The 23,237-nt window shown below is 34.4% G+C and overlaps 1 protein-coding gene across 2 annotated transcripts in view; it reads left to right on the forward strand.

The window, feature by feature from the left end:
• Positions 1-23,215, forward strand: part of LOC116025491 (F-box/FBD/LRR-repeat protein At1g13570-like) — a 48,847-nt gene extending 25,632 nt beyond the window's left edge. For both annotated transcript variants that reach the window (XM_031266725.1, XM_031266727.1), the window contains 2 exons: positions 22,388-22,564; positions 22,668-23,215. In XM_031266725.1, coding sequence (XP_031122585.1) covers positions 22,388-22,564; positions 22,668-22,877 — 387 coding nt within the window. In that variant the 3' untranslated portion in view covers positions 22,878-23,215. The remainder of the gene's footprint in view (positions 1-22,387; positions 22,565-22,667) is intronic.
• Positions 23,216-23,237: the final 22 nt, after the last annotated feature.

The raw sequence follows: 23,237 nt of genomic DNA on the forward strand, positions 1-23,237 counted from the left end.
CTAGTAAGTTCTTCAATAAACACCTTGGAAACCAAGAGAAAAACAATTAGATCAGTTGCTAAAAAACATTTTATAAAAACAGAATTAAACAAAAAAAAAAGTGTCATCAGGCCAATTTACCTCAAAGCAACAAGTGGAACAACTCAAATAAAGACTTGATATAGATCTCAAATCCAAGTTAGGCGGCAGAACACCAAATTCTTTGTAAAAATAACAAGAACAGTCAACCAGGTTGATTTCCAAACTACCAAGTTTTGGTGCAACAATGTTAAAATAAAATATCTTATCACATTCGAGAAATGAGAGATCCTCTAGCATAGGAAGATAAACAACATAATCTCAAGTTTAGGCTTAAAGCTGTTAGGAACATCATGTAATAGGTTTTGATGATACCAACTGTTAAGTAGAAATCCCCAAGTCTCGACACATAGGCAAAACGTTGTAAGTTCGACAAGTAAACCAAGAGCGAAAATACAACCGGGTAACTTTGAGCTCAACTCGGAAAATATTTAAGCTTAAGGTAAACCTGTTTGAACATCTTAGAAGTCTCGTGTTGTAATCCTATAGACAGATCAGAAGAAGGCACGGGACAACACTGGAGGAATAAGGGTCTGCAAGACATCAACTAAGTCTCGAGACATAAGCAGAGTTCGAGAGATAGGATCTCTCGATACAACAACTCAGTTCGAGACATAAGCAGAGTTCGAGAGATAAATCTCTCGATACATGGGGATCAAGACATCAAACAATCGAGACGTCAATCTTGGTCTCGATAAACTAACACTTCTTCAAAAGGCTGAATGACGGTCAGAAAGCATGAATAAAGTTTGGAGAAGAAGAATATCATGGAGATAAAATATTAAGGAGGTGCCAGAAGTGGATGCCACATCAGAATTCCACAACAAACGGATAGAAGGTGCACCAATCCAAAGTCGGTCTTATTCCCTAAAACGAGGATCAATGGGAATTAAAAAAAAAAAAAAAGAGTAACTTTTACCAAAAGTAGCAAGTGGAGCATGGACTCAAGAAAGTGGATTATGGAATATCCACTACCAAACAAAAGGTTCAAGTTACAAGACCACTACTCCATGAAAAATGCTGAAAAGATGCAAGTCCCATACATAGCATGGGAGACAGATTTCAAACGGAATAATTTTCCCTCCAACGGAATTATTCCTCAACTCTCATTTAAAAGGACGTGAAGACACAAGAAAAAAAAATGTGTGGTTCATTCGAAAATCTTAAGAGGTGTCTGATTCAAACGTTCAAGTGCAAGCATCCAATTTGGAATATCATCCTGATATTCAAAACAGCGAGAAAAACACATCTTAGTGTTTGAGAGAGTTACATAGCTTAAACTGCTACACATCTAGAAGGTGACTGAAGCTGCTCTACATTGAAGTTGATTCAACGATAGCTTTTGGTCAGATTGGAGTTTGTTACACTCAACTGTGACAACCAAAGGTCCTTGCTTTGGATTAAGCAAGAAGAGGTGGAGTAACCTGGCAGCTGTCTAGTGAAGATCCTGAGGCTTGAGGCGGGCTTGGTGATCAAAGCTCAAGTGCTCGAGAGGTGGAGTAACTGGAAGCGGGGAGAAAAACCTGAGGAGAGGCGGAGTAACCTGGGAGCTGTCTTGTGAAGATCCTGAGGCTTGAGGCGGGCTTGGTGATCAAAGCTCAAGTGCTCGATAGGTGGAGTAACAAGAAGCGTGGCGAAAAACCTGAGGCTTGAGGCGGGCTTCGTGATCAAAGCTCAAGCGCTCGATATTGTACTGGCGGGCTTCGTGATCAAAGCTCAAGCGCTCGATATTGTACTGAAAATGGAAGTTTTTAGTGCAATCCTTCCAGGGAGTTTCTGGAAGAAGAGTGGACGTAGGCAGGTTGGCCGAACCACTTAAAAATCTCTCTCGCATTTACTTTCTGCATTTATCTCTCGCTAACCTCTCGAATTGCTCTACATATAAACACACCTCTCGAACTAACTCAAACTCGTGCTAACTAAAAGGGGATAACTTTTCCGCTGCGCATAAAACTTTGTCTTCACCTCGTGAGGTATCGAACCTAAACATCCTGAGTTCAATACACACGAGAGGTCGAAAAGATTTGCAAAATCTTATACAAGTCTATTCACCCCTCCCCCCTCTAGACTTGTACCCATCCCCTTGGGACCAACAAAAGCTACATGGCAATTTTGTTGATTACAAAAAAACCCAACAAATAACCACACATAACCATCATAGTCATACTCGATTTAGTCCTAAATTGAGTAAAATCATCAAAGTTGAGGACTAAATTAAGTACAAAAAGTCATTTAGGACTAAATCGAGTAAAACCACTATAGTCGAGGACTATATTGGGTATTAACTCTAAGTGTAGTCAAAGAAGAAATCATGGAACTTGAGTCGTGTAAGACTGGACCAAATATTTCTCCATTCGGTGGACAATACAACATTTCTAGCATCTTCTTGAAAAAATTTCCAATATATTGTCAAGAATATCTACAGAAAGTGCATTGATTATATCTCTTTCCGGCATAATCCATATAACTTTAACATATCCAAATTAAAGAGCAAATAAATTAAAATTAAAACATAATCTTTACACGGGGTGGACTTGGTAAGTGATAATCATAGTTAAGTAAACTAGAAATAAGAACAATAGCTCAAAATCCGGATTGAAATTATATTTCTTAAGTACTAAATTTCTAAAATAAGAATTCAAAACCAACAAGTGAGTAGCAAATTAGCATTCAAATTGTATAAACCCCATCGTTCAATCCCACCCCAAAAAGTAAAACTCTAAACTTTTTGCATTATCAAATGACAATATTTATGTTATTTTAGTACATTAGAAAACTATATAAAAAAATCACTGTACAAAAATATAAATCTTTTAGTAGTAAGCTAGTGAAATGTTAGCAAATTGGTCAACTGTTTTTTAAAGATATATAAATTTGAATAGAATCCTTCGCCCTTCAGCCTGCGATTCAGCCGTCTCTCTCCGTCTGGCGTATGCTACTCTGCTCCACGGCTAATCTTCAAGAGGAATAGCATTCCGTTTCCCTTCGGCTTTTCTAACCCACAAAGGCCCAAACATCATAGGTGAGGGTTTCTGTCACTTTTCCCCCAATCTCTGTTTTCTCCTCAACTCTTATCTTTCTAATTTCATTTTATTTACGAAATACTAAATTTACAGTTGAAGAATTAGAAGGATTTTAGGTTTTGATTTCGAGTGACACATCGGTTTAATGGGTCGACCCGTAGCGTATGCATGTAGGGATTTAATAAGTCTTCTGCCGGTAGAGGTAAAGCACATAATTTTGGAGTGTTTGTCCATCCGAGACACTGCCAGAACTGCTCTACTCTCAACCCACTGGAATGATGTTTGGTTGCAGTATGGGAGGCTTTCGTTCGATTGGGACTTCTCAATTAGTGTCGATGATGAAGGCAGAACTCTGGTTGACATAATAAATAATATTTTCCTTTCTCGTGCTGGACCGGTTAAGGAATTTTGTCTAATGATTGAAAATTATTATCCTGAGTTGAGGCAGTCTGATTTCCATAGGTGGTGTCTTTTTCTATCAAGAAATGGTGTGGAGGAGCTTAACATACGATTTATAATTTGCGGAGGAGCTTTATCATATAAACTGCCATTTTGTATACTCTCATGCCGGACAATTAAACAACTGAGTGTCCGTGGTCTCTTTATTGATTTGCCGGTCAATAATGTTGGTGGTATATTTTCCAATGTCACATCATTATCTTTTTAGTTTATTGAATTTAGATGCACTGCTAATGGAACTGCCTCTAGTATTAGTATTCCAAACCTTGAGAAACTAGATTTCCTATATTGTGAAGGGATTACTAAATTTGAGATCAGCGCTTCAAAACTTGAAATGTTGTCTGTTCATAATTCAATGCATGATGTGGTTGAATCAAGATGGTTGACACCACATTTGAAAACAATTAAGGCTCTTGGGTTGTGTGGCTCTTCCTTGCCGGTGAGAATCTAATCTGCTTACTTTATGCAAATGGATGTCATATTTAATTTAATTTAATTAGTTTCATTCTGGTTAATTTTTTTCTTTCTTCAATACCATCTTTCAAGTATATGGACGCATCTTTGTTTGCAACTGCAATAAATCTCCAAGTACTGGGGTTGGATATATTAAGTTTTGGTTGTGGGAAGCAGCTCACCATTGTTATGCAATTGCTTCAAAAATGCCCCAACCTATGTGAACTGGGAATTATAGCTGATGAGGTTGAGTATACATTTAATTTCACAATCATGCATATATGATTCTTCTATTTTTTCTTTCTCAAATGTCCTCAGAGTTGTGCATGCTTTCATTTCTTCTTGAGTTATAGGCAGCATGCAGACCTGATAAAGAAGCTGCTTCAAGATGTTTGGAGGATCTAGATGGTTGCTTTATTGTGCAGGAGCTAAAGATGCTTAACACAATCAGAATTGAATCATTTAGTGGATCAACAGTCGAAATGCTTTTTGTAAAAATGCTACTCTCAAAATCCCCCGCACTAGAGAAAGTTGTTATTATGGAATTTGGTCATATTGACACATCCATAGCTTTCAAAAGCCTAAGGGAATTGTTGTGCTTTCCTCGTGCATCTCCAAAAGCCCAAATTGTTTGCATGGAACACGAAGGCTCCATGTTGGGTTGGGCCATGGGCAAATTGTGGCCAATGGGGACTTGTTAGTGCTAAGATGATAAGCGTAGCTCTGGTATACATGATAAATGACATTCGATCTCTTGCACCATGCATGCCGGCCGTTGTGCTAAGAAATTTACTCTATGCACTTCATGTGGAGTAAGAAATCGATCCTATAGAGTATATATTTGGCAATCGTGATTTTCTTTTTTTCTTAATTTCTTCATGGTTGTACTTAATTTTCATTTCTTGTTGAGTTGTAGATATGTTTATCTGATAAGATAAGACTTTCGGAGTAACTTATTAATCATGATCTAAAAATGCTTAACACATTGAAGATTGAACAACTGTTTTTGGGCATACACACTTGAAATGTATTTTGTGAAAATGTTGCTCTTTAAATCACTTGGAGAAAGTTGTTATTCAAGAATCATATGATCTCGACTTCTCCATGGCAGTCAAAATTCCAAGATAGTTGTTGGCTTCCCCGATGCATCTACGAAAGTACAAGTTGTCTACTTGGACTACAACTTTAGGTATAGAGTGGTTGGCTTCCCAGCAGACTATTTAGGAATTGAGCATTGTGCAGCTCTATTACATGGTTTAAAGTAAAAATGTAATCAATAGTTGTCCTGAATTGTTGTAAACATTTGTAAGATAAGGATGACATCTTATTTTGCTAAGCAGTAAACATGAAGAATGTCTCCCTTGAATGTATATAAGTACTATATTGAAGATTCATTATTCTTAACACATAATTGCCTGAAGCACGACTTTTTTTTAAACTTTAAAATGACGTCGTTTTGAAATGTGGTCCACACAATAATTTGCCATATTCTTCTCGATAGTACAACATGCAAGGGTTTCTGATACTTTCCCCTAATTTTTTTTTTCCTTCAAAATTTCTTTTGTTTCCAAAACCTTGTGGGCTGAATTGCAAAGAAAATCAGTTTAATGCCGAGTAGTCGTTTCTGGGCGATTTCATTTTTGATTTGTGTATCCCTCGTATATTTTCCAGCGTCACTTCATTAGCTTTCAAGAATGTGGAATTTAGTGATAATATATGTTAAGGGTATTGTGTACAGGAATCCTAATCTTGAGGAGCTATCTATCATTATATTGTTGTAAAGGGATGCCTAGATGGAATTCCCAACTGCAATAAATTTGCGAGTGATTGAGCTGTATGAGTTAAGTGTTTCATGTGGGGAAAAGCTTGCCTTTGTTTTATAGTTGCTTCAGCATTCCCCCAACTTATACTAGCTGAAGATTTCGGCATTAGATGGTGTAAGACACGAAACCTATGGACTATATATTTGTCAATCATGATAGTTTCTTTTTCTTATTAATTTCCTCATGGTTGTATGCGTTATTCATTTCTTGTTGTGTGATAGCTATGTTTATGGGATATAACAACGGCTACAAGACTTTTGGAGGATTTTCAAATGGTTGCATTATTAATCAAGATCTGAAGATTTTTAACACAGTAGGCCATCATGATTCAAGGGTTTAGTGGATCTACACCCGATTTTTTATTTATTTATTATTTTTTTTTTGTGAAAATGCTGCTCTTGGAATTTTCTGCATTAGAGAGAGTTGTGTTATGGAATGTGTTGAAATTGATACATACATAGCTATCAAAAGTCTAAGGGAGTTGTGTTTTCTTCCTGCATCTTCGAAATCCCAGATGTTTACATGGAACACGCGCGACAACTCTATGTCCGGACTATTTGATTACATATGGCTTTGACCTTGTAGGAATTTAGTATGATGAAGCTCCATGGTTTCAGTTTGGATGCACCCGAAATGCAAGGCAATATTTGTGGTGGAAGTTGAAATCTTGTAAGGATGGTAGGTTGTTTCCTATGTTGCTCACTTTGTATTATGTTGTAAAGTACGTATTGTGAATATGCCTGCACGGGTAGCTAAATTGGTACTTAGGTGGTGACAGATTGAAGGTTATGGTGGATTTCACCTTTATGTAGGGTGAAGTATTTTGAATCCGCTAGTAGTCCAATGCATTATATTCCTTGCTCCATGCCAACCAGTCTCAAATGGCAGCTTAGATTGATATGCAGCATATCTATGGTGCTTTCTTCATCTCTATCTCCAATGTTGCATGATCCACTGGGTATGTAAAACCTTAATTGCAATCTCTCCATTGAGATTCTCAACATATGTAGAGCAGAGAATATAAGTAATTCCATTTGCTGCGAGTTTGCCCAAAATTATGCGTAATTCATCAAGGTGTTACTTGGTTGTTAACTCCAATTACGAGCTTAAAATTATACAGGAAATTTTACATTTTTCACGTGCCTCCACAAAAGTTAACAAAACTGTTACATATAATTATTTGAATTTTATGCATCTCCTCAATTTTTACTATAAGTTTAGTAGCGTGTAATGATGTGTTTGGAATACCCTCTTCCTCATCTACCTACCAAAAAAACCCTTCTTTCCTTCACCCAACTTCACAATGGAAGTACATAAATAACATAGATTCTAGGCGTGCTTCAACACTTACACACTTTCAAATAGTAACGGCAAGTTTCACATAAATCAAAGTAGTGAAAGACTTGCACATAGGAAAAGCAATCACATATAAATGTTGACATACTTTATATATCCTAATAGTTTGGGTATCCACCCACACTCTACACGTACTTAGAGTTCCGGCCCACGAAGAGTGTATGAGCTTTCGTAGATGCATAAGGGAAGCACAACAATTGCCAATGAATTCTACCCACCATGCAAGGTTTCATATTCTCATATTTTTAAATAATAACAAGTCTCTCAAGGGTAGGACATTTCAAGAGCAGCATTCTCATAAAAAAAATGTTTCGCTTGTAGATCCACTAAATGAATCAATCTATTATGTTAAGCATTTTTAGATCTTGATTAATGATATAACCATCTGTCTTTCACCAACTTCAATGTCATAATAATGACATATTAATGATGTTTTGGAGCTCCAAGTCCCTTTACAATCATCCAAAATAAGCTCTGAGACTCTTCACAATATCTTGAGAAGCTTATTTTGGATGACTGTGGAGGGACTCAAAGTTCCAAACATCATTAATATGTCCTCCTCATGACATTGAAGTTGTTGAAAGACTTTTGTGAAATCCAAATAGTTACATAATTAATAGAGATGTGAAAATGCTCAACACAATTCTTTGCATTTTCTTCTATTGCATTCTACACAATTCATCTTGGAGAAATGATGCCATTATATCATTATTGAAAATAAAATTCTTGTATTTTTATAAAGCACAACAAAATAGCTTTGTTCCCTTTGGTGTATTTGTAGATAACTGGCTAGTGCCATAAGATTAATTCAAAACCAAAATGGGTTGTGTACTAGAAGATTCAACTAGTAAGGATACTTGAGCTAACCATTAGTACATTACATAGTATTGAACTTAAAGAGTGAATCAAGGAGATGCAAAAATTCAATTCAGCAAAAATATAATAAGATGCTTATATGTAAATGATTTTTGCTTTCCTTGATGCACGAGGAAAATTTAAAAGCTTTTGCATAATTTTAAACTCATTATTGGGGTCAAACATCTCCGAGCGAATAATGACAACCTTCTCAAGTGCGGGAAAGCAAGCAAGTAGCATCATGATGAATCGCAGTTCAGACCTCGACCCAATGAATGATCCAAGCTTCAAAGTGTGAAGCATTTTAAGCATTTTGGCCGCACTTTTAAATCCCTCCAAAAGTGTATGTTCAGAGATTTCTGCATCAATCTTAAAAAAAAAAAACATCAATCAATTTATCTTTTACACCATAACCTTGTATTAAGTAATGCAAAACAATAATAGAACAACTAGAATTTCATTAAATAATTTATCAATGAAAATGAAGATATTACCCATACAGTCATTATATCGAGCTTGCGTAATTTTGGGCATATTCCTAATGAATGAATAAATGAAGAGAAGTCGTCATCATCATGAAACACGACATATGCTAACTCCAGGCATTCCACATTTAGTACAGGTCCCCATCTAGTAAATTCGGTGACAAAATGCTTGGAAACAAAAAAGATATAAAAATGGATTAGTTCATAAAATATATTTCAAATAAATAATAGTCTGCAAAAAATAAGGATGATGTGTTGCGGATAACATACCTTGAAAATAAAATCCAAACAAAGAGTATGGATAAATGACAAGTCCATGTTAACTGGGGTAAAACAACTATAAACCTCAATATCTTCATAAATTACATAATTCTTGAGTGTTAAACTGCCAAGCCTTGGAGCCTTAATGTTAAAATATGACGCATTTCTACATAGGCGGAATGAGAGAGTCTGAAGCATAGGAACATCTATAACACAATCTAGATTAATAGTACCAAAGACAACACCATCAAAACTAAGTGAAGTGACATTCGGAAATATGTAAGGGGCATTTATTGTTGGTTCAACTAATACTTTGCAAAGATCCAACCTCTTGAGAGTTAAGCAAGAAAATATGCAATTTGGGAGCCTGAAGTATTTATTTATTTCATAAGCTGTTCGAAAAGCAATGCTCATTTCTTCAACACCTTTTTGAGTGATAAAAAGAAACCATTGATCGAAGTCAAACTTCCGAGAATTAGGCCCATCACTGATGATTGATACGTCACCCATAAAATACAAGACAAATTTCCGAATAGGTCCATGGTGCCGCATGAGAACTTTGTTGATTACATACATACAAGTTGATGTGCTATTATAACTGTCAGAATATTTTTTCCAAATGTAAGCAAAGAACTGATCATCAAAGTTAAGTTGTGTGAGATTGGACCAACAATCTCTCCAAATGGTAGACAAAACGGCAGTTCTAGCAGCTTCTACGATCGGCAAAAATCCCAAAATATTGTCAAGTATTTCTGTAGGAAGTTGACTGATTCTATCTCTCCCCGACATCATTTACATAACTTCAAAATATGCAATTTAAAGAAGAAACAAATTAAAATTAAAACAAAATCCTAAAATGTGTACTTGGAGATAGTAATTAAATTGGAATACAAAAGGATTAGTGCACCAAATTCCAGAGTATAAAACACAAATAAATCATATATCGAAATCACTTTATTCAATTTCAATCGCACTATGAACATCTATTGAACAATAATCCCTAAAGATTCTATCACAGTATGAAGTTAGTGTTTAGGGACTGGGATTGAAAGGAAAGGCGGAAGAATGTATACATACACATGGGAATACAGCAGATTCGGTTTGAGAAGAACTTGTGATCGGAACAGTGAAACGGAGAGAGGCGGCAATATTGAAATCACTTTATTCAATTTCAATAGCACTATATATATATATATATATATATGATATATGAACATCTATTGAACATTAATCCCTAAATATTCAAAGAATTCAGTATATCACAGTATGAAGTTAGTGTCTGGGATTGAAAGGAAAGGCGGAAGAATGTATGCATACACCAGCAAACAAGACGGGTCCTATTGTTTTATAGATCCGGGGCAAGTGAACAAAAAGAGACCCTATACTATGTAAGTTAACATAAATGTTTATAATTAAATATTACATTTCTCTTGATCATTTTCGTCAAATTTTTTTCCTAATAATATGACGCTTACTTGGAAATGTAGCATTTATGTTTATCTCACATTCAATACTTTTGACAATATTTATACTAGAAATCTAGAATTCCACTTTTTATCACAAGAAAAAGCCATAATTTTGGGAATTTAGTGGTTGACTAATTGCAAAGACAAGTCAGGCTGCAGCTCTCTAATTCCAAGATGATCATAATATTCATTCATTTCTTACAAAATTATGCAGAGATTCACATGTTATCAGATATTCATAATTACCAAAAGAACTTCTGTAAATTAAAAGTCAAACACCCCAAACCCCATGCTGTAATCCCTCATGGGATTGCATAATATAATCTTGAAATCTGTTAACAGGCTTCAGATACAAAATATTCCTCTAATTTCGCAATATTTTCACTCAGATTATTTATTTATTTATTTGTAAAGACATATAATATGAATAATCCTCCCCCACATAATTAAACCAGCAAAAAGAAAGAAGAGGAAATCCCAATAATGAATAATCCTCCCCCTCATACACAAAACAACAGTTCTAACAGCTTCTACGATCCACAAAAATCTCAAAATATTGTCAAGTATTTCTGTAGGAAGTTGACTGCTTCTATCTCTCGCCAACATTATTTACATAACTTCAACATATGCAATTTAAAGAAGAAACAAATTAAAATTAAAACAAAATTCTAAAATGTGTACTTGGTGATAATAATTAAATTGGAATACAAAAGGATTAGTGCACCCAATCGCAGAGTAGAAAACAAAAATAAATCATATATTAAGGGAATAAGGGTCAAATAGGCAACTGTACAAGATAATGCAACTAGGCCATTGAACTTAACAAATCTACAATTAGACCACTAACCAATTTCATGCAATTTTTACAATTGGTAGGTTTCTAACTGGTAACCCTAAATTTTTTTTTTTTTAATTTTTTAAAATAATAATCTTTATTCTATTTAAAATAACAAACTTTTACAAAATATTTATATGTTAAGGCTCAAGTTATAAATTTTAATAAAGAAATAGCCAGACCCAATATTTAAATCCAGCCAATTGCAATAATATGTACTATTACAATATTAAAATCCAGCCCAATATAAACTATGACCTAAAACTGATCTAACCCAACTAACAAAAACCCGACAACCCATCCTATAAATGGTACAACTCACCCATATGAAACTCTAAATATAAAATACCCATTATTCAATTGTTCCGCAACTCATCGCGTATCTCCTCCTTCATATTTTTGTAATGTCCAAAAATGCCTAACCAAATGTACATCATAAGTTTCTGGAGTTGGAAAAGCAATGCTCATTTCTTCAACACCTTTTTGAGTGATAAAAAGGAACCATTGATCAAAGTCAAACTTTCGAGAATAAGGCCCATCACTGATGATTGATACGTCACCCTTAAAATCCAAGACAAATTTCCAAATAGGTCCATGGTGCTGCATGAGAACTTTGTTGATTGCATTCATACAGGTTGATGTCCTATTATAACTGTCAGAATATTTTTTCCTAACGTAAGCAAAGAACTGATCATCGAAGTTAAGTTGTGTGAGATTGAACCAACAATCTCTCCAAATGGTAGACAAAACGGCAGCTCTAGCAGCTTCTACGATCGACAAAAATCCCAAAATATTGTCTAAGTATTTCTGTAAGAAGTTGACTGATTCTATCTGTCCCCGACATCATTTACATAACTTCAACATATGCAATTTAAAGAAGAAACAAATTAAAATTAAAACAAAATCCTAAAATGTGTACTTGGTGATAGTAATTAAATTGGAATACAAAAGGATTAGTGCACCCAATTGCAAAGTAGAAAACACAGATAAATCATATATCGAAATCACTTTATTCAATTTCAATCGCACTATAAACATCTATTGAACATTAATCCCTAAAGATTCTATTACAGTATGAAGTTAGTGTCTGGGATTGAAAGGAAAGGCGGAAGAATGTATACATACACTGATACACACAGAGGGAACGCAGCAAACAATGCGGGTTCTATTGTTTGGACCATGGTCCACATAGCTGTGTGGACTATGAATAAAATATACGTTTTTAACATATTAAAAGTATATTATTTGATAATATGACGTTTACTTGGAGATGTAGCATCTATTTTTATCCGCTGCCGTTGCTCAGGGAGCTCAAAGGTTGAATCCGTTGTCCGGTCGCCAACAAATTCGACAATACAACTATACAAGCATTAAACAACTTGTGAATTTGTGATTGCAGATTACCACAATTTACATAGAACCCTAGATCCCTAATTTTACTAATTTGCGTATACTCAAATTTAATACCTCAATTTTTAGCCTGATGTGCGGTGCGAACAACTACTCTTGAGAACCCAAACCTTCGCTATGGCTGGGCAGTGTGGGCGGGACAATCAGAAAGCTGCGTCGTTGAGTTTGCACTCCCGGTCGGGCTCCAGTTTCGACTTTGAATAACTGAAAAAATGGAATCTTTTTTTAAGAATATAATATAGGGAAAATTGTAATTTTTACTCCTCCATAATATGCTAATTATTAATGTTACCCCTGAATTATTAGTGGTGTAAATGTTGCATCTCAATTTTTAAAAACGGTACATATATTACCCCTCCCGTAACTCAGAGGGGGCAATATTTACACCACAGGAGTGGCAATATATGTACTGTTTTAAAAAATTGAGGGCAATACTTACACCACTAATAATTTAGGGGTGACATTGATAATTGACATATTATGGATGGGCATAAATTATAATTTTCTTTATAATATAATATACTTCGTAATATAATATAATTATATATATATATATATATATATATATATATATATATATATATATATATATAGGGTATGGTTCACGTGTGAATAGTCACACAAGTGAAAGATGGGGTGAGATATGAGTCGTTAATCTAAAATCAACGGCTCAAATTAAGAAAATTAAAAAAAAAAAAACACGCTTCCTAAGAATTAAATGCATTTCCTCTTACTATTGTTGAACTAATGTACCTTAAGTTAGCCATTCAATTGGAAACAAGCTAGATTGCAAGAATGAGGCTAGGAAACCAATAGCCTCTACCCAAGCTATGTATGATAGGTTAAAGGTGTTGGCAAGAATCTGCTACTTTGTTGGCAAGAATCTGCTACTTTGTTGGGGTTAATCGAAATCAAAGAATATTTGGGAAGAAAAGAGATGGGGGGCGGGGGGGAAGAAGTATCTTTTCTACCCTCTATGGGCAAGCACTAGGGGTGCCAAATGGGTCAGCCCGATCTATATGGCCAGGCTGTCCTGTCACCGGCCAGATAGGACACAGGCTATATGTTGGGCGAACTCGTTTCCTGTCAAGTTACATAATATGTACCCAGCTAGCCACATAGCAGGCTGGAGGACTAAATGAGTAATCTGCCAACCCACTTATTATTTAATGAATAATTATATATATAAATATCAAAGCATTTATATAATTTAAAATTCAATTCTCTAACTTCTAAATTAATACTTAATACACATGCTTAATAAGTTAATATGCACATGCAAAAGTTGATTCCTCCAATTGCATACCGCACATGGCTCGTATATCGCTTGAATGCACACGCAAATTTTGAACCACCCAATTGATCTCATTTATGGATATGTTTTTTAATTCACTATATTGGTTCTATTGGACTCTGGGAGAGTGGTTCTCATAGGAATATCACCATATATATATATAATTGTGTTTGCGTGCGGTAGGCCTTCTAGGATTAAAAAAAAAAAAGTGCGGTGACAATTTGGTGTGTGGCTTAAGGTGTTGAAAATTTAAGTGCGTCAATCTAAAGCCTAAAAAACTTTAGGGCCAAATGTTTTGCTCTATCACATGGGTGGAAATTAAACCCCCAACCTCATGCATAAGGAGCAAGATGTTAAACCATCACACCAACCATGTTGGTTATATCTTATAAAATATTACTTGTGACAAGAATGCAAGAATTGAACCCTCACCCAGTAAATAAAGAAAGTCTTAAGTGGGCTTCTCATCTACCAAACCAATTGTCTATGACAAATTGAATTTGGATATAATTGTCACAAGTGTAAATATTTGAATTTATTCAAAGAAAATTGTAATTTATGCATACCCTTTAAGTATAGACTAATTATAAATGTCACCCTCAATTCTAAGTGATATAAATGTTACCCCTTATGAATTGTCAAATGTGGTCATATGTTGCCACTCTTGAGAGGCATAAATTACAACATATAGTGAATATATATGGTCATAGTTTAACAATTCAGAAACAACATTTATATCATTTAAGATTGAGGTGACATTTATAATTCACCTATACTTTATGAAAATAAATTACAATTTTTCCTTTTATTCACCAATAATATGTTAACATATATTTTTTTAGGTTTGAGCACAAAAGTGTAGCAAACCTCTCCCAACTCAAACGAATTGCCGCTAGCCGCCTTTCTCTGTTTCACCGTTCCGATCACAGGCTCTTCTCAATCCCAATCTGCTGCGTTCCCTTGTGTGTATGTTTGAATCTTTAGGGTTTAATGTTCAATATATGTTCATAGTGCGATTGAAATTGAATAAGGTGATTTCGACATATATATGATTTATTTGTGTTTTCTTCTCTGCAATTGGCCGGGCGGGTGTACTAATCCTTTTGTGTTGCAATTTAATTGTTATCGCCAAGTACACTCATTTTAGGATTTTGTTTTAATTTTAATTTTGTTTGTTCTTTAATTTGCATATGTTGAAGTGATGTAAATGATGTCGGGGAGGAGGAAAGATAGAGTCAGTCGACTTCGGACAGAAATACTTGACAATATTATGGGATTATTGCCAATTAAAGAAGCTGCTAGAACTGCAGTTTTGTCTACCATTTGGAGAGATTGTTGGTCCAATCTCACACAACTTAACTTTGATTTTCAATTCTGTTATTATGTTGGGAGGAAATATCCTGGCAGTTATAACAGCACATCAACCTGTATGTATATAATCAACAAAGTCCTCATGCAACACCATGGACCTATTCGGAAATTTATCTTCAATTTCAAGTTTGAGGATGACTTATCAATCGGTAATGGGCCTAATTCTCGAAAGTTTGACTTTGATCAATGGTTCCTTTTTATCACTCGAAAAGGTGTTGAAGAAATGAACATTACTTTTCCAACAACTATTGCAAAAAAGAAATACTTCAAGCTCCCAAATTACATATTTTCTTGCTTAACTCTCAAGAAGTTGGATCTCAGGAAAGTATTAGTTGCACCAACAATAAATGCTCCTTGCATATTTCCGAATGTCACTTCACTTAGTTTTGACGAAGTTGTCTTTGGTACTATTAATCTGGATTGTGTTATTGATGTTCCTATGCTTGAGACTCTCTCATTTAGCTATTGTGAAAATGCGTCATATTTCAACATTAAGGCTCCAAGACTTGGCAGTTTAACACTCAAGAATTATGAAATTGAAGATGATATTGAGGTTTATCAACGCGTTCTCCCAGTTAACTTGGATTTGTCATTTATTCATACTCTTTGTTTGGATTTTAATTTGAAGGTATAATAACTTCTTCTTCTTTTTTTTTTTTGGATTATTACTTATTTGAAATATATTTTAGGAACTAATCCCTTTATAAAACTCTTATTATTTCCAAGCATTTTGTCGGTGAACTTACTAGATGGCGACGTGAACTAAATATGGAATGCCTGGAGTTATCATATGTCGAATTTCACGATGATTATGAGTTTTCTTCATTTATTCATTCATTACGAATATGCCCAAAATTACGCAAGCTCGACATAATGAGTTTATGGGTAATCTTCATTTTCATTGATAAATTATTTAATGAAATTCTAGTTGTTTCTATTATTGTTTCGCATTACTTAATACGAGGTTATACTAGTGTAAAAGATGAATTAATTGACTTTTTTTTTTTGAAGTTTGATGCAAGAATCTCTTACTCTATACTTTGGGATGGACTTCAAAGTGTGGCTAAAGTGCTTAAAATGTTTCACACTTTCAAGCTTAGATTATTCAATGGGTCAAGGTCTGAATTGCAATTTATCAAGATTCTGCTTGCTTACTTTCCGGCACTTGAAAAGATTGTCATTATGCGTCGGGTGAAGCTTGACTCCCATTCCCACCAGGAGTTTGAAATCATGCAAAAGCTTTTACATTTTCCTCGTGCATCAAAGAAAGCACAAATCATTTACATATAAGTGTCTTATCATATGTTTATCGAATTGAATTTATGCATCTCCTTGATTCATGCTCTCTAATTAAGTTAAATAATGTGTAATTAATGAAGTAATGGTTAGCTCGAGTATCCTTACTAGTTGAACCTACTAGCACACAACCCTTTTTTGGTTTTGAATTAATCTTTTGGTGCTAGCTATATATCTACAAATATGCCAAAAAGAATGAAGATATTTTGTTGTGTTTTATAAAAATATAAGGATTTTTTTTTCAATAATGATATAATGTCATCATTCTACCAAGATGAATTGTGTGGAATGCAATAGAAGAAAATGCAAAGACATGTACATGAAAAGTTTAGAATACATCATATTGCTTCAATTCCCCTATTTATATAATGTTGCTGTAACGGCACAAAACTCTGAACCTAGTGTGATAGTAGTGCAAAAACTCACCCATTTTAATACTGTTTTAATGGAGTAATCTTCTAAGTCCTCCAAAAGTCTTGAAGCAGAGCTATCTTCAATTCTTTAATTTGTTGTTACACTTTTTTCCAAAGTTAATGGAGTAATCTTCTAGGTCCTCCAAACTGTACTGTACATTTCTGTACACAATAACTTCAACACAAACTCAAACCCGAAAAATCGAACCTTCAGTATGCCGCTTGAAGGAATAACCGCTGCTAAGTAAATGTTTAGCGACAAACAGTCATTAAAAATAAGTGGCTAACTTCCCCTTATAAAATTCTCCATTCTCCTTGCTAAATCATTAAAAATTTGTCTCTTAACATGTCTCTCCTTCATCCCTCTCTCTCATTATTCCCGCCTCTCTCTCTCCTTCTCTTAGCCCAATATTTGCATGATTTATGAGATAATCATAATTTATTGCTTGCTTATATTATCTGACTTGAATGTATCCGAAATTTTCAATGCAAAACTAGCACATTATTTGCAGCGGTTAAAAATAAATGTAGATAAGCAAGTGATGCATGGACTTACAATTGCCCTTTTAACTGTGTGCAGACATGTGGTTAATATCGATCCTTGCTGAAAATGGCGGTTCCAACTTCCAAGATCCTTGAAAATGTGCCCTACAAAAATTCATGCCTAACTCATTTATTGAGAGAATCACTTGAAGGGAATGCCAAACTCTCTGTCATATGCACTGTCTCTTAGGATGACAAGTTTTTTTCTAGTCCTTCTCTATGTGTAGCATTTGGGGGATTTGTTATGTCAAAGTGTTGTCCAATCAGGGCCGGCCTAGGTCCAACATTGGGAGAGACCCTTCAATTAACCCATACAATCTTTTAACTTCATACATTAAGGGTCCTTGTGTTTATTTTGTCCGGCTTGGGCCTATAGAATGATAGGACCGGCCATGTGTCCAATGCAACCTTTTTCCTTCCTATGCTACAACTAACATGGTCTCCTCAATGTAGGCATATTAGTGACACAATAAGCACACTCAGGTTTGAAAAATGGGTTAAATGAATGCAGAATGATCCAGTAATCAATAAAATCTCAGAAGATGATGCTAATGATTTCAGTGATCAGATTCATATGTTGAGACATTTCATTTGCCTTAAAAAAGCTTATTTTCTGTAATCATTTGAAAAAACTGAGTTGATGATATTGTTTGTTGATTAATGATTATACATGCTGAAGGTTATGAAACAGAATGTTATATGAGTTGTTCAAAGGAAAGCAAAAATGAAGAAATTAGCTCTGGCCATACATGGTAGCATTTCAATCAATACATACCACCAGTGCCATGCTCTCTAAGCTGCTGAGTTGTCTGAGCCTTCGAAGACTCAAAATACCACAAGAAAAAGTTATGACTATCAATTCTCATGAGAGTGAAAAATGATATTCATCATCTAGTAATGATGCAAATGGGAAATTTCCTTTTGCATTAAACCATGTTGAATAAACTACTATGTTGCTTTATATTTTTTATGTAAAAATATTTTTCAGTTGTGCAGTTCAATTAATATGTAGACGGTTGTACTTGTACATAATATTGTTTAATATTATTTGGCAAATATTTGTTACAATTGATTTTCTTTTCGATGGGATGTGTATAAAGAGTTTGTTTGTGGTTGCAATGCAAATTTGAATTTAGAGATTTATAAGAAAAAAACATAATTTTCATAAAAATAAAAAGTAAAGTACAACGAAAATTTTTAATGGCAATTCAAAAATATCACTACAATTAGATAATAAATAATTTTAAAAATAAAGCATAATTTTGTGACGGTTTTATAAATGTCGCTAATATTTAAAGTAAAAATAAATAAAATATTCGTGGCGGTTACAAAATCGCCGCTAAATGCATTATAAACCGTCGCGAAATAAGTTTTTCATTAATTCCCGTGATCCGCTAAATGCCTTATCACTACAATTAGATAATAAATAATTTTAAAAATAAAGCATAATTTTGTGACGGTTTTATAAATGTCACTAATATTTAAAGTAAAAATAAATAAAATATTCGTGGCAGTTACAAAATTGCCGAGAAATAAGTTGTTCATTAATTCCTGTGATCCGCTAAATGCCTTATTTGGTGTACACAACCCATCCGTATCCCTCTGTCTTACGGTTCGAGTTCGTTCCAAGAGGCACAGGAACTGGCCCATCACTTGTGAGAATCGAATCCGGGTTCTCTCGAAATTCTTCCACACAAAGAGAGATCACTTGCCACTTGAGCTACCCTATTGGGTTTCAAATTTAAATATTTAATACTACTTGAAGTATCATTCTTAATTTGTGTTATTTTAAAAATTGAAAAAGAAAAGAATATTTTAACTAAAGTTCCCCTCACGTGATATCCATATCCCATAAAAGGGAAGAACTCTTCATTTAACACCTAAAAATTTTATTAAAATTTTCTTCAAGCAAGAATAGATTTTCGTCATAATTATTGAAAGTCCTACAGTCATACCTCAAATTTTATTATGCTACTATTAAATTTATTTCATCAAATTATTTAGGCCAAAAATATTTATTACTCACTATGTCTCATTTTATGTGTCTAGTTCAGTTAACGAGATTTAACTGAAATATTTTTAATCTAATTTTTCATAATATTAAGTTTAGTATTAGTATACAAAATTTATATATTTAGAAACTACACTAAAAGTACTATTAAACACAAAAAAAAATCAAATTTAAAAATAAGTAAAAAATACTAAAAATAAAAATAAAGAAACAATAAAGAGTTGGTTTGAACAATGAATAGTAAGTAGAACATAAAAAATAAGACAAAGGAGTACATTTTATTACAAAATTATATTGTATGCAAGTCTTTATTTCACAAAGATAAATTTAGAAATATTGTATGCAAGTCTTTATTTCACAAAGATAAATTTAGAAAAAAAAAATGCAAGTCTTTATTTCACAAAGATAAATTTAGAAAAAAAAATACTTCCTAACTCCTTTTCACTTGATATTATTTTTGGAGAACCTACACTTATAGAACTTGATATCCACAAAAAGTTTGGGTTGAAAACATATTCCAGTAAACACAGAAAATTCCGTTAAGGCCTTGGCAATGTGCTATCTAGCAAAATTCTGTCTGGGGCAATTTTAGGAAAAATTTCCAGAAAATTACTTCTAGGCTTTGAATATTTATATGAATTTTTTTTGTGTATGTTCTAGACTTGCTGAACTTCAAATCTGGAAAATTTTTTTATCAAAATGTTTTACCAATTATTCCCATAAAATTCCACAATCTAGGTGAAAATTATTTGTACCTTGATTTGGATGCTTTAGCCATGTGATCTTGATTTAGCAAGAACATGGAGGGACCTCTTCTTTATATTTTCCAAATTGTTATTTATCATTTTTGTCAAACTCTACTTGTACAATTAAGTAGAAATTAAAGCTAGTAGAGTAGAGGAAGAAATCAATTGGGATGTTTTAGATGTAGTATGACAATTATGTGATCATCACATGTCTTTGGAATAAGATGAATTGTCGTGGTGTGATTATTGCATCTCCTCTTCAACTATAAATAGAGGGGTTTGATTCTCAAAAAAAAAAAATAAAAAAAATAGAGGGGTTTGAATAGTGAAGAGAAGATAAGTGTTGGAGAAGAATTGAGCAAGTGAAGTGGAAGTGTTGGTTATTAAGTGAACATATACATAGGCATTCAAGTTTGAGAGCGAATCAAACATTCCTAGATTAGACTCATTAGAGTTTGTTAGATTTGAGGGATCAATGGTTGTATAGTTATTTTTCACATAATGTATTAAGTTTGGATGTTAGTTATTTATTGGATGTTTTTAATTAGCCTGAGCTTTTGGGTATAAGTAGATAAGCAGTAAAACTCCATTTCCTTTTTGGGTTAGAGGTTTACACTTTCGCAACTATATTGCACGTACCTAGTCATTTCCTCTCTTTCTTTACTCTTTTCTTCCACTATGTACTAGGCAAATTAGGCAAACTAAGCTTCAATCATTCTTTCAAAAAAAAAAAAAAAAGAAGCTTCAATCAGAAATCTCCAAATCAACTGTGAAATTATCAAATTACGCCTAAAATCCCTATTTGTTTCGTTGTTGCTTCGGGGTTTTATCATACTGAAATTTATCAGTTCGTAGCTTCATCAATTTCTTATAGCTCGTTCGGTTTGCTGAAAAATATTTGAAGGGTGTATATGTTCATACAAAAGAACTAGATACTGGCCTATTGCAGTAGATTTTTTACAAATTATAATGATAAAACGTGCACTGTGAAGAGAGGTTTTAGCACCAAAGTAGTATTTGGTCCACTTTTTCCTTAATTTAGCTCCAAAGCAGTGAACTGCAAAGAGAATCCTGTTTCATTCTATTTATTAACATTTTAATTATTATATAAAATTATAAATTGAATAGACCTTAGTTCAATATAATCCTTCGCCCTTCAGCCCTGCGACTCAGCCGTCTCTCTGTCTCTCCACCGCAATTCTCCAGTCCCCACTCAGCTCCACCGGCAGCCGGCCTTAGTCTTCTCCGTCTGGCGTCTGCTACTCTGATCCACGGCTAATCTTCAAGAGGAATAGCATTCCGTTTCCCTTATGCTTTTCTAACCCGCAAAGGCCCAAACATCAGAGGTGAGGGTTTCTGTCACTTTTCCCCCAATCTCTCCTTTCTCCCCAAACTCTTAGCTTTCTAATTTCATTTTATTTACGAAATACTAAATTTACAGTTGAAGAATAGAAGGATTTTAGATTTTGATTTTGATTTCGAGTGACGCATCGATTTAATGGGTCGACGTCGGCTAATCAAAACCACGGTAGCGGATGCAAATGCAAGTAGGGATTTAATAAGTGCGTTGCCGGTAGAGGTAAAGGACAGAATTTTGGAGTGTTCCGTGAAGCCAGTTCGCCAAGTCCTCCCTTGGCGTGAAGCCATTTTCCCTCTCCGGAAAATGACTTCCGGATTTTTTATCCGGAAGTCATTTTTCGGAAAAAGTCCCCTATTTTCCGTGGTCAACGGAAATTGATTTCCGTTAACCACATTTTCTGGGTGTTCCCAAACACCCAAAGCCCGGAAAATGATTTCCGAAAATCATTTTCCGGGCTTCCAAACACACCCTAAATGCTTGTGGTATATTTTCCAATGTCACTTCATTAGCTTTCTTCCATGTTAGATTTAAGTGTAGTGTTAGTGGAATTGCCCTCTAGTATTAGTTTTCCTAAACTTGAGAAGCTGGCTTTCGGAGGTTGTCGAGGGATCAATAAGTTTGAGATTGGCCAGCCAAAGCTTGAAATGTTGTCTGTTATTGGTTCTATGTATGAAGTAGTTGATTCGAGATGGTTGGCACCGCATTTGAAAGCCATTAAGACTCTTTGGTTGTCTGGCTCTTCTTTGTGGGTGAGAATCTAACTCATTTTACTAGATATAATTCTTTACCTTCTGGCTTGTTAAAGTTCTTGTGGTGGATAATTCTGTTTCTTTATTCCTATTTTTCAAGGGTATGGATGTATCTGTGTTTCCAACTGCAATAAATTTGCAAGTGATGAAGCTATATGAACTAAATTGTAGTGTTCGGAAGCACCTCTTCGTTGCTATGCAATTGCTTCAAAAATGCCCCAACCTATGTGAACTGCATATTAGTGCGAATGCGACAGAGTATATATTTGGCTATCATGTATGATTCTTCTTGTTTTGCTTTTTCAAATGTCCTCATTGTTGGTATTTTTTTTTCATTTCTTCATAGTTGGTATTGTTTTTCATTTCTTCTTGAGTTATAGTGTTGGAAGGATGAAGAAGAAGCTGCTTCAAGGCTTTTGGAGGATCCGAACGATGGCTTTGTTATTCAAGACCTGAAGATGCTTAACACAATCAAGATTGAATCATTCAAGATTGAATCATTCAGTGAATCCGCATTTGAAACGCTTTTTATGAAAATCCTGCTGTCAAAATCCCCTACGCTAGAGAGAGTTGTTATTGTGAAGTCTTAGGGTACGAATGCCTCCCAGGTGAGAAAAATTCAAAGGAAGTTGGAATGCTTCCCTTGTGCATCTCCAAACGTACAAATTGTCTGCACGGGCAATTACTATGCGTCTGTGCGTCGTGATTGGATGGATACCCATGGTTTTACCCTTTCCAGAACTTAGTAGGGTGAATCTCCATGGGTTTTATTTGGGTGCCAACTTATAAATGTAAGCAAAGGTTGTGTTGGAAGTTGAAATGCTTTCTAAGTTGTTCAGCATGAGGTATTTGTCATCAGCATGCACTGTGGGCAGTTAAGAATGTTCCTATATTTGCTTTTGTTAATAAATTACTTCAATTATGCTTTTTTTTTTTTTTTTTTTTTTTTT

This window comes from Ipomoea triloba, chromosome 7 (genome assembly GCF_003576645.1).
Source record: "Ipomoea triloba cultivar NCNSP0323 chromosome 7, ASM357664v1".
Lineage (NCBI taxonomy): Eukaryota > Viridiplantae > Streptophyta > Magnoliopsida > Solanales > Convolvulaceae > Ipomoea > Ipomoea triloba.